The 12,929-nt window shown below is 37.6% G+C and overlaps 1 protein-coding gene across 1 annotated transcript in view; it reads left to right on the top strand.

The window, feature by feature from the left end:
- Window positions 1-12,929, top strand: part of DIAPH3 (diaphanous related formin 3) — a 541,978-nt gene that overhangs the window by 415,452 nt on the left and 113,597 nt on the right. The window contains exons 25-26 of the mRNA XM_074961715.1: window positions 3,231-3,326; window positions 3,807-3,866. Coding sequence (XP_074817816.1) covers window positions 3,231-3,326; window positions 3,807-3,866 — 156 coding nt within the window. The remainder of the gene's footprint in view (window positions 1-3,230; window positions 3,327-3,806; window positions 3,867-12,929) is intronic.

Below are 12,929 nucleotides of genomic sequence, written 5' to 3'. Positions count from 1 at the left end.
GAGAGTGTGAGAGAGAGATCATAAAAAGACAAGGACAGAAGCTACATTGAAATGAGCCTGAAAGCAACAGTTCCTGTCTCTGCCAGGCCCCTGATCAAGATGGACAGGCAGAATGGGCTTTTCTCTGTCTGTGCATGATGTTAGAAAGGGGTGGGGGCTTCGTTAGACTATGCAGAATTCTGAGATGAATAAGGAAGTTTTTGGGTTGCATAAACTTATTCATTTTTTCCCCCTCAAAACTGAGCCCACAACTATTCCTCAGTAACTAGTGAGGGTACAAATTTCAGGGTATGCTTTTTTGTTCAGCCCCTTTTGAATTACTAGTATGCACAACATTTACAGATTTTACTTATGACAAAGACATTTTTTCCCCTTCTTTGTAACTCAAATAACTGAAAGGTTGTGCCTCAAGTTTTCCAAGAGCTTCACCTTTGTCTTGATATCAAGCGTGTATTTCAGTCACAAAAGTGAATATCTAAGAAAATCACATGAAATTAGTCAGGTGGAGTCTGAATATAAGAAAAGGCAGAGGGTAGAATATTGTGTAGCAAGAAGATTTTCTTTGTCACGAATTTGGGATTGCCATGTTAATTATAATGGGCCTAACCACTAGTGGGTTATGCAAGTCATCCTAATTGCATGTCAAGAAAACCTATATACCACTCCTCACCATCATTTATATATGCCACATACAGCAATACTATTTTTAAATGTTTTAGCTAGTCTTATAAATATTTGTTACTTCTCTCTTCATATCCCTCTGCCTATAAAGATAGGATCCCTTATTACCTGTGAGCCTTGCAAATGAAGAAGAAAATTATAACTAATAAAGCTATAGAAATAACTAAATAACTTCCCCACAAATAATAATTCCGCAATTTTAAGGATCAGTATCTTAGGTTTGTAACAAGTGCTATACTGTAAGGAAGAGATGGAAATCTTCGTTTCTAGCCCTAAACAGATATGTAGTACTGGGTATTAAGCCTACCGCAGCTGAATAGTGCCTGTCCTGTCCTTCAGACCAGTGTAACTTTGGAGAGAATGTCCATATTTGGGAAAAAGGGAAACTAATCTGTCACAGCTATTTGAAGTTATAAGTAGTCTTACAAAAGATTTCTTAATGCACAAAATGCAGGTGAAAGGCCCAGTAGTGCAAAATAAATGCAATTAATTGCGTAGCTGCAGAAATTAAGTTATTAATCTGATTGATCTTTGGCCCCCATATTAATATTACGTGTATTGTGGTACCACAGAGAATTTTTAAGTGACAAGAATATTTGTGAAGGAATTGATTTACATTTGAAATGGGTTTGCTTGAAGCAGTGACTGTTTTACCTAGCTATAAGCCTGGAAAACTAACATTTTATATCTCCTATTTTTATTTTTAAATGTATGATTTTTTTAAATTAGAGAAGTAGTGACTGTACCTCTGTATCAGGAAAGGTTATATTTAGGAAGGCATTTTTGTTTGTTTTCGAGGATTTTTGGGGGGGATAGCGGGGATATTAAAGTTTGGGCTAGGTTAGAATCTAGGATGCCAGACATCATGATGATGATGCCTAGCTTTTAGATAGCATTTTTCATATGTATATCTCAGCTCACCAACTCATGTGTCCTCCTTAGTTCTTAGGCTTCTCTCTTCTGTTTTGCTGGAATGCAACCCCAAACAACTTATCTCTTGGAACCAGACATTTTTGTTCATGCCCTTCAAACTGAGTGGAGATAACAGAATTCAGTGGCTAGACATTGGATCTAGGCATGTTCATATTAGAAGTCAGGCACATATTTTTATCAGTTTGGTTAATTATCCTTTGGAACAATTTAGCAAAGATTGTGGTGGATTCTCCATCACTGACCATTTTTAAATCAAGAGTGGATGTTTTTCTAATAGATATGCTCTAGGAATTATTTTGGGGAAGTTCTGTGGTCTGTGTTATACAGAAGGTCGGATTAGATGATGGTCCATATGAAGCATATGAATATAGGAATAAAAGATCTGGCCCATTTTTTGGTTTGAGGAATGGCGCGGTTTCTTATAGCTTCCATCTTAGATGGCTTGAGTGATATTCCTATTTCCAGCCTGGTGTCTCAAGTAAGATACCTCTGCCATTTCTCTACTTTGTGCTTCTCCATTTTCACTGCTAATCCAGCCTTCTGAATTTGGTGAAATATTGCCTTCACACGGGCAAGAATATTTGAATGTCTATGGCAGTATCATCTAGATATTCCAGGGCAAACTCACTCATTCCTAGAGGTTTCCAAGTAAAGTGGAGGTTGGTGCAGATGGCTTTCAGTCATTAATCTGAAAGCTCTATAGACCAGTTGGTTTACTCTGATGTTGTAAACTTGACACTGAAGGTCAAAATTGCTCTAATCATGAATTTATTTGATAACATAAGCAAGTTTATTCATGGTACTGTTGGTATAAATGCATGTACACAAATAATGAGTAACCTCATTTATGGTAACATTTATACTTATGGAACCGTGTTTTTGTGTCTAATATAAGTGGAAATACTCTAAATTTGGTAAATTATTTAATATGGACCACAGTTTATTAAGCGAGAGAGCGAAGCTGGTTTCTGTACATTATCTATGAACATGTTCATTATAGTCCATGTTAACTCTAGTCCAGTGTTAGTCTATTGGCTTCATGTAGAGAAATTATTTTCGCTTGATTTTATAGAACAGTGACTCAAATTATCGTTTTTGTCTAATGTGATGAATCTTTTTTGGGGAGACAGGCTCTCAAAAGTCTACAGAGAAATACAATTTTTTGCTATCAGTTCAGACAACAGAATTTTAATAACAAATGTGTTCTAAACAACTTTTTGATTTTAGGCGAGGAGCTGATTCTCTAAAAGTAACCACTTTCTGCAAGTGAAATGTGTGATTCACAATGGGTTGTGGTTTCATACAGGGTTCAGAGACGCACACGTAAATAGAACCATATTCCATTTGAAGGTAGTATTGAATCTCACTATAGAAAGCAGTTGTGTGAAGTGAATCAAATAAAGTTTGGTCCACTTTACTGAACAGCAGTACAAACGCTAATGAAACTGATTTCATTATGAGAGCTGATTTATGGGCAAGTTAAAGGCTTGTCTATGTTTGAAATTGCTGATTTTAGTAATGGCACAAGGCTTTTTTTTTTCCACTCTCATGTATGCTTTGACATTGCTGTGGTAACCCTGAGGGTCTGATGGAATTCCCTCCATCTCTTTTCACAGAGGGTGATGAGACAGGAGTGATGGATAGCCTGCTGGAGGCCTTGCAGTCAGGTGCTGCTTTCCGAGACCGGAGAAAACGGACACCAAGGCCTAAAGGTGAATATTATACCTGTTCATGTTACTTTCTAAGGAATTATGGCATAGAAAGACGTTTTTGCTTAAAAAATGTATCATGAGTGCAGTGTGCTGCAGGCTAGAATTCCTTAGAGTCCCAGCAGCATGCATAATCCTCTCCTTGCAATGACAGATTTCACAGAGATGCTCATTCCAGTTGGCTGATGTCAGTACCAGTTTGCAAATCAATGTACTGAACTTAACATAGCCTGATTGTTATGACAAGACTTTTCTATAGAAACATATGCACCATATCTCTTTTGGGTTTATAGTAGCATAATTAAATGGGAAGAAAAAGTCATAACATTCTCCATTGAGTCAGATATTTTACTGGTATTTAACACTGCTTTGCTCCCAGAAATATTTAACCTGAAGGGGAAAAAATCTACCTGGCAATATGGTTACGCCTCTGAAAGTTAATGGATGATTGTATTATGTTTCTTTTGTTCTTCGCTTTTACAGATATACTGCAAAATCTCAGCCCAACCAATCAGAGGCCTGTTCTGAAAGCTTGTAACCATGGTAATAAACCATATTCATAAATTGCATGTTCTTCTTATCTCAGCTTAGCCTGTTGATCTGTGTTTTCTGAAGACTGCTGTGATAGTCCTGGTTTTCTATATCATTTGAATAGTGAAATAAAGTATTGGGACCTAGTTGTTAAAGGATTACCTGCCTCTCATATGTTGCATCCCTAAACTATCTTTTCAGGGTACTTTGCTGACCTAGTCTAGCCTTTGATGGGTTTTTTTATTTTAATTTTAGTTTTTTTTGCAGATGTAGCATTTAAATAACCCGAGAAACTGTTAGTTTCCGCCCCGTGCCTCCCGTGGATTATGAGCTGTGTTATAGAAGTGGACTCTAGGGGCACATATTTTAACCACTGCAAAATATTTATAATGTTGAATTAGAGATTCATTGGTATTTACTCCATTTCTTTTCATTTGGCATTTTTCTTGATAAGTAGAACTGCAGCTGGAGTTGCAAAGGGTCAGCAGGGAGTATCATACAGTACTGTGTATTAATCTGGTAACATAAGTGGTGTTGTATTAGCATGATGAGAGCAATTAATAAACCATTTAACGGAAAACCTTATGATCGAACACTGTTCCTAATTTTGGCCTTGGTCCTATAACCACTTAAATTCCATACATGAATAGTCTCATTGAACTTAGTGGACTACTCACATGCATAAAGTTAAGATCAGGATGAGGGCCTTTGTTTCTAATGTGTGACTGTATGTTGGATAACCTACAAAATAATGTTATGTTAGCTGTGTTATTAAGGATGAGAAGGCCAGACTCTCCTGTATTCAGTTACTGAAAACTAATCCTCTCAAAATGAAGTTTGCATACTTAGTATCCATCTGGAAGTAAATTTTTCAACAAAATTTGTCAAAATTTGCCTTGACCACTTTTGAGTTGGTGAAATGTTTGTCGCTTTTTGGTGAACAAATAGTTAAAAAAAATATTGCTAATGGAGATGCCATTTGTGCTTATGAGGGACTAATTACTCTGCCTGATTTGTTAGTTAAATATTTTTGGTTTTCTTAAATAGTTGTAACAGAAAAGGATATAGTGAATGCAAAATATAAATATTGTTTATAGCATTGTTGAAGTAACATGCTGAGAATCAATTACAAAATTGCTACAGTTCACCATACTTTTATTTGAATTTTAATTTGTATATATCTGTGTCCAATAATGGATATGTTCAATATTGCTATTTTTATCAGCCAGTTCTGAAGACTCTGTCAAAGAGCATAGTATCATTTCCCAATCGGCACGGTTTTTAAAAACATGAGAGTTGTTTTTTGTTTTGTTTTTTAAACATGGAAGCTTTAAATTCTGCAGAATTTTAGTCTGACATAGAAGTCTGATGAGTACATTAAGGAAGTAGGATGTAGCCCATGACTGAGTTTGATACTAGGATTTAATATTTTGGCGGAAGAGAACACTTGATACTCAGTCTTTAATCTTCAGTTTTATGTTTCTCCTGTAGTCACTTTCACACTTGAGATCTTGAAAGAAATTCTGATTTTAAACTGTTATTTTTAAAATCAAGTCATCTTAGTTTTTCTGTTATCAGTTTAGGATCAGGAAAACAAAAATATGAGCCCGCTTTGAAGCATTGCCTGTTGCAGTAGCAAGCAACACATTTCAGGCTTGTTGACTTCCCTCTCACTGTGCACTCAGTAGTTCTGTATCTGAGCTGAACATCGCCACCAAGTGTACTGCACATTCTGCTGAATCCACTCATTTCAATCCTGTTTGGTTATTATAACTTTTTCTTTTAACCACTAACTGTTACCAAAAAGAATGTATCAAAATTTCCAGGCAGATGTGTGCCTGATGTCCTGCTAAAATCAGAGCTCATTTCTCTAACTACAGCTGATGAAGCAGTTATTCTGACCAAACATTTTAATAAAAATATAAAGGTTCACTTTTTTTTTTTCCCATGTAGAATCTCAAATTGGACATCGGAGCTTTTTTTCTATTTTCGTTTCCGTTTTAGTTATTCTTTAGGAAGTTGAAGTGCTATAGGCCTTTCGGTACCATCTTACCTTTATTTATAGTCTAGAACCTCTACCTGTGGTAGAGGGATCATGTGCCAGTAATTCTAAACTGAAATCAAATGTACCAGCGGCTTCTTGATCTTGCATTAATTTAGCATTTGCCCTGGATACAGCCTCGAAATTTGAATAGGAGCCAAGGATTATATCACTGTCCTGTAAAAGCCAGTGGCTTATTTTGAGCTTAAAACAAGGAGGAACCTATTAAGAGTTAGTGCTGCTATATAGCACTTTGCTTGTTTGTCCCCGCAAATGAGGATTAACAGATTAGCCCATCATGAATGTGCTATGTTAATATGCATTTCAGAGACATACCTAGAATGAACTCCCTTTAAACACAGTGCAGACAAAAAGAATTATGAATATAGCTTTGGAAATTCACCCGCCCATTCATTCATACACGGCAAGTAGGAATATTTATTGGTTAAGTATCATCAACTTTGGTATAATCTGAGTTTTCTTATATATTCCTTTTGTATTTGTGATTGCTTATTTAGACAGTTATCTTACCAGAGTATAAAACCTCAGGGAGGTCTTCCTAAATCTGCAGGCAACTTTAGTGTCAATATTAGCTCAGCCAAAGACAGCATCCACTGCTAAGGTATCCAGTTCCCCAGAGGGGTGGGGGAGAAGAAGGCGGGTGTGCCTGGTCCTCCACTTCTGAAACAGGGGTCACTGGAGATGGGTCAGTCCCAACCACTCCAGCAGTCTCTCTTTTCAAGCCCTTTATCTGATGAGGGGGGTTTATTCAGATCTCCTATATAATAAACCTCTGCTCGGATGGTAGGCAGGTGCCCGCCACAGTTGCTTGAGCTACCTCCCTCCTCTTCAGACCACTGCTTCCTTTTTTGGGGTGCCCTGGATGTGTGCTGGGAGGGTTCCCTTCTACAGTCTCAGGAGAGAACTCTGTGGGACTCGAATAAATTGATTCACTGGAGGACAGTGAATGGGCTGCCAAGTATTAATGGATTGACTTTGGTACATGGCAGAGTGAGGGGCATCATTAAATGAATCCTCGAGTAACATATCACAAGGATTTAAAAAAAAAAAGTTTAGCAAAACATACTTATATCTATTTTGAAAGCTTCTTTCTTTTGATGCTGTGGACCTGCAGTTGCTTCCTTCTCAGTCTGTTTTACTTCTTTAACCCTGCTCCCTCTCTTGGTAGAAAGTAACTATAGTTCCATAACAGTTTTCCTTAGTTCATTGGAGCAAAATCCTCAAATGTCAGATTTCCCCTTGTAGTTTAAAATTGGTTCCCAGCCAATGGGAGCTGCAGAGCCAGTGCTTGGGGCGGGGCGGAGGCAGCGCGCAGAGGACAGGTTGCCACTTGCAGGGATCTGCCCGCATCTGGCACCCCGCACCCGCTCCCGTGCCCCAACCCCACAACCTTTCCCGCACTCTGAACCCCTCGTGGCTGTTCCTCTGCCTAGGAGCAGCAGGAACATGTCACTGCTTCCGGGGAGCCACACGGAGCCAGGTAGGGAGCCTGCCAGCCCTGAGCCAACCAGACTATAAACCAGCCTTTCATTGAAGATCAGAAATGCCGGTTTATAGAGCTTTCCGGTTGGTAAAGTGCCGGATAACACAGCTTTTACTGTACTATCCTTTTTCTTTTTAGCAGCTGTTGGTGGGTTTATTACTGTACACAGCTAGCTAGTAACTATCCAGAATAATTAAACAGAACTAAAAATTATATAAATTCTGAAATTCTTAGGTGCAATAAGTTTGGACACAACTTCATTTTTTGCTAGAAAAGTCTGTAAGCCTTCTGTGTCAATCATATGACTCTCTAAATAATAAAACTCATTTGGAAAAATACACATTTCTTCTTTTTCATAGGTAATCCAAACCTATCATTTATTGTTTCAGCACAGGTGTCTAGTTCCACAAATAAACTTCCCCCTTTCCCTCTGTAAAAAGCATAAAACTCCATAATATTTGGAATATATTAGGTCTGAAAGATAGTTCTTCCAGATGAGGAGCTGTCCTTTAAAGGTTCTCAGGTTCTGCAGCAAGATGCTTTGCTCTTCCTGTCTGCTTCCTCTGCAGTCCCTATGGTACTGTCCATTGGAAAGGCTGGGCTTCTCAAAAATCGATCATAAGGTGTCATTGATCATTTTAGTTCCAGAAACCTAATCTCATAAAGGAAGCGCTGTAGCACATAATGCCCTACGGCTGACATCTCAGACCCATTTTTTTCCTCCAATCTATTCTGTTCTTTCACTGATTGGATTGTCTTCCACCAAAGTGGTGCACATTTGTTTTCACTTCCAAATCTGGCCCATTTTTATGGTCATAATTAGTGATGATTTTATGTATATGCTGCTTGCAGTGTCTCTCTCAATTTAGATTTTTGTTTCCTGGCTCTGTTATTGCAGTGGTCTGAAACATGTTCTTATGAAGAGAAGCTTATTCTGGGAGTGTAATAGCACCTTAAGCCTCTAAAACCTTTTCACTAGATTTTTGTCATGACATTGTCCTACAGTCATGGGGGAGGTTCTATCCACTACACTTCAATACTGCTTTTTTTTTTTTTTGCATTTTATTCATTAGTAACTGCATTAGTTATAAATTCACATCAATCTATGTAAATATTTAAGCTCACTCTAATTAACATAAATCTTTAGCTACAGCAAATACAACATGCTATACATACTTCTCCCATAATTTACTTTGAGGACTTTATGCAACAGATGTCATTGTGCATCCAAAAGTATGTAAGATTTCTATTCAGCTGCAACTAGCATCAAGGGGGGGAAGCTGCCAGAGCAGCTGAGTCCTGAAACGTCTTCAAGGAACGGTTGTGGGGAGCAGACCAGAAGAGCCTACTGGAAGTTTAGAAATAGAAGAAAAATATCCATTATTTATTATAATTCCCTGAAGTAAGCTAGGCACTTCACAGTACAAATAAAATGACACAGTCAGGAGGCCCACCATTTGTCTTAAAGGTAGAGTAAATAGTTGATGAGGGTTTTAGCACATCAGTTTCCAACCTTATAAATAGTTTTGAGATCAGTTTGAGGAATGATCAGAGATTTGTATCAATTCCCTTTCTATCTGAGCCTTTGCTGATCTCTAGTATCTAAGCAAGTAGAGAGAGGAACAGGTTCAATTGTGCCAGGGCACCCCTTCTGCATTCAGTAAGGCATTTCTTTTTCTAATTTACATCCATGACAGAAAAAAAAAATTGGCACTCACTAGGCTCTCATCGGTGATCAAGTTTGTGCAGGTTAGGACCATGTAAAGTAGTTGGTGCCTAAGGCTGATCTGAATAGAAAGTCACCAGTCTAAAATGTAAGGAAAAGCAGATTTCCTTAAATAAATGGAGATTAATTTATGATATCCTTAAGTTTCAGACTACTGTAAATGGGAAAAGTAATACTAAAATGTAAGGGAAGCTGCAGGTTGGCTGATCTTAAAGTGATTGTAGTGCCTGAAATAAATGTCTCTCTCTTGATAACTAATCTGAATAGATACCAGCATAGGTTACACCTCTCATGTGTAAAAATAGGTACAGCTCTCATTTCTGTGTTGAAATGGCTCTCCATTTGCATGAAAGATTTACTTAACTATTATTGCTGCTTTCCAGTGAATCAGTAAAAAGTTGACTCATGTATGCATCATATTTAGTCCAAAGTATTTTAAACCCCGGTAATTAAATAAAATCCTTGTCCAAGGATGTCATTCTCATCCTAATTAAATAAATGAAAACCTTTTTTTTTAGACACTTGATTTTTGAGAGTTCTTATCTGTAGTAGAACTGTCACTTGAGGGTCAAATTAATGCTTTTACTACCAGATCTGGAACAGCAATGATAGGCTCAGGTCAAGCTTTTTTCTTGAGACCTCCAGTGCAGATACTAAGAACATATTATTTAATTTTAACATTACTGTTTCTGTTTTCTGTCATTATAAGAGGCTCCATCCTGCAGCATTGTCATTTAACTGAAAGTCCAGCTTTACTTTCACTTCATTTTGTCTTGATCTTTAGTGTATGTCCTTTATTCTAATATCTTTCATATAATTGTGTGTGGGGACAGTATACATTCAGGCAGTAGCTATTCACACACAAGAACGACCATATTGGTCAGACTAAAGGTCCATCTATCCCAGTATCTTGTCTTCTGACAGTGGCCAATTCCAAGTGCTTCAGAGGGAATGAACAGAACAGGTAATCCTCAAGTGATCCATCCCCTGCCACCCATTCCCAATTTCTGGCAACAGAGGCTACAGACCCCTGAAACCCGTGAAGGCAGCTGCCAGAACTGGTATCTCCCCTTCCTATTTTGAGTTAATTAATCCAGTGCAAAAGATGCAATCTGCACTTGGACCTGGCAGGAATGCTCTAACAACTCCTCTGAACCCATCAGAAAGAAAGGTCAGTAAGGATCCTATCTTTTAAGATCTTATTCCAGAGTCTCTTTGTCTGGCCAAAAGAATTGAGGAAGTGTAGGCTCTGATTTGTAAGGAGAAATTTTATAAGATTTCTGCAAGATGGGTCGTTCTCAGTTGTGCCACTTTTGAGACCAAACAGCACACCTTCCATTTATTTGAGCTAAGCAGTAGTTATGCTCAACCTGTGCGCTAACCAAAAGAACCCCAGCAATCCAGGCTACACTGATTAGATGTCAAAAGTTCTTTGGCTCTGCCGGGAAAGAACAGCAGAGTTCGGAGATGTTCTTTGTTCCATAAGGAATTCAGCAATGACCCTGCAAGTCAACTTCGAGTGAATGGAAAAAAGATCAACCCAAGGATACCTTTTTTATTAATGATGTTGTTTTGTTTAGAACTGACACCGCTGTTGGGACTGTACAAGGTACAAATAATCCCTGCCCTGAGAATTTATAGTCTAAAATAGATGCAAAAAAGATGACATAGTTGGATATTCAGAGGAGGGTCTTAACTTTGGGGCAGGGAGATGAGATAATGTAATAATGGGGTGGAGAAGGAATTCAATATGGGATTTTAATGAGTCTGTGGACATCATGGATGAAGTGAACCTTCTAGGATAATTTTGAATGAGGAGTTAGGAAGAAGGGTCAGATACCTTCCAGCCCTTTCAACCAGGGCAGTAACTTAAACCTGGATAATGAATGCAAAGGCATCCTTTCTTAGAAATCTGTAAGGCTGTCACATGAGGTTTAGTACACAATTCTGCCAAATACTGCAGAATGGATGTGCAGGCTTCAGCTGAGACAGAAGGATACTTTAGATGATTGTAGAATGCTATCAGCACCCTTATACATCAACACTGTTTTGGGACCGTTATAGACAGATGGAGGAACAATAAGTCTTGTTAACTTCTTTGTGTTTTGTGTATCCAGAACCTTTCAATCAAGCTTAGCACAGGTTATTTTTTTAAAGAGCGAGATAGAGCTATAACTTTACAAAAGATCGCTCGATCGTTCCAGGTTGTCTAGGTAACTTTACAGATTACCTGTTTGACTGTTCCTGTTGTATGTTCACTGCTGTTGAAGTGTCATCTGAAGATTCAGAGATGGAAAACCCCTTAGATACTTAAGGATGTTTGGGTGTAAGCACTTCCTTCAGCGCAAACTTAGAAGAAATGTACCTATATATCTAGTTTGGCATAGAATATCTAGAAGAAAAAGAAGCAAATATTTCTAAGAGTAACTAGTGATTTTGGGTGGCCAACTGGAGACATCCTTATATGGGCCTGAATTTTTCATAAACAGCTGAGCGCTCATCCTTTGAAAATTAGGCCTTTTTAAGATCTGTCAAGTTGAAAACCCCAAATCACTACTCATTTCTGAAAAATCTTGCCAATATGAATAGGTACTTGGTTCATGTGAGCTCCTTTTTCAAGGGGAGCAAGGACATTTTCTGCTTGGTAAAAAGAAATGTGAAAAGGAGGTGACATTTGGTAGCAGTGATCCAGTATACTCCGTAATTACAGCAAATGTCATTTTATGTACTGTGGTAATGTAGGTAACTAGACTTCCAAAAGCTACTGTATAAAGTTATATATTCAAAGGCATTGCTCTCAATATGCATCAGTGGACAATTTTAAATCAGCTAAGGCAGTTTTAAATTACTTACAGTTTATCCTTATTCATCTTTTCATTGTTTAACCATGCAGAACTTTTCACTCTAAGAAAATTATGGAGTTGATCTGGTGCAGCAGAGAGGTACTGTCACTTGTAAGGTTACCTATTAAGTATTTGCCATGCTTGTTAAACAAAGTTTCTGGATTTTGACAAAAATTTACTAGACATTTTTCAGCTGTTGCTCATTTACATCCAGGTTAAAGTTATCTAAATCAGAGACTTCTTTTAAATATCTAAATACAATGAGACAAATGGAATTGAATGGCTTTACATATTAACTTTCTTCTTTTTTTAAATTTGTTTAGACATTTGTAAAATACTGTAGTGTTCACCTTTTTTAAAAGGTAGTTTAACATGTACGAGATACTTCAATAGCTAAGGTAATAGCTCCATCAATTGACGCACATGGGAAATGGTTCGTATTTAATTAAAGAGGGGTCTAGGCCAAAACTCCAAATCAAACCATCTTCAAATGTTGAAAAAAGCTTAGATCCATATGCAGACTCTGAGAGTCAGGTCCTTCTCTTTATTTAGGACAATACTGTATAGGTGGTGTGCTGGAGGATGTAAAGCAGGCAAAGGAAAAGACAAATTAATCATGGATGAGTCTGAGTGTTCTTTTCTTCATCCCTCTTCACCATACTAGTGAACTCAGTCCCTTAATAGTTTACTTTCTTTTCTTCATTATTTGTTTGAGAATTTCCAAATACAGTGCTAATATAATATAACTTTTAGTCATAGTAGCTGTTGCAATTTAAAAGTAAAGCTTGGAAAAGTCTCTGGAATTATACTGCCCCTGGATTATTTTCATTATCAGGGACCCATCCAGACACATTGATACTAAGACAAATGACACATTAAATATAATTAGAAAAATATACATCATCGCACTATGAAAGATATCATAGCCCCACTGCATCTGACTGCTTTCTCCCTGTCCTAC

This window comes from Natator depressus, chromosome 1, assembly GCF_965152275.1.
Source record: "Natator depressus isolate rNatDep1 chromosome 1, rNatDep2.hap1, whole genome shotgun sequence".
Lineage (NCBI taxonomy): Eukaryota > Metazoa > Chordata > Testudines > Cheloniidae > Natator > Natator depressus.
This window is presented reverse-complemented; position numbering and strand designations above follow the sequence as displayed.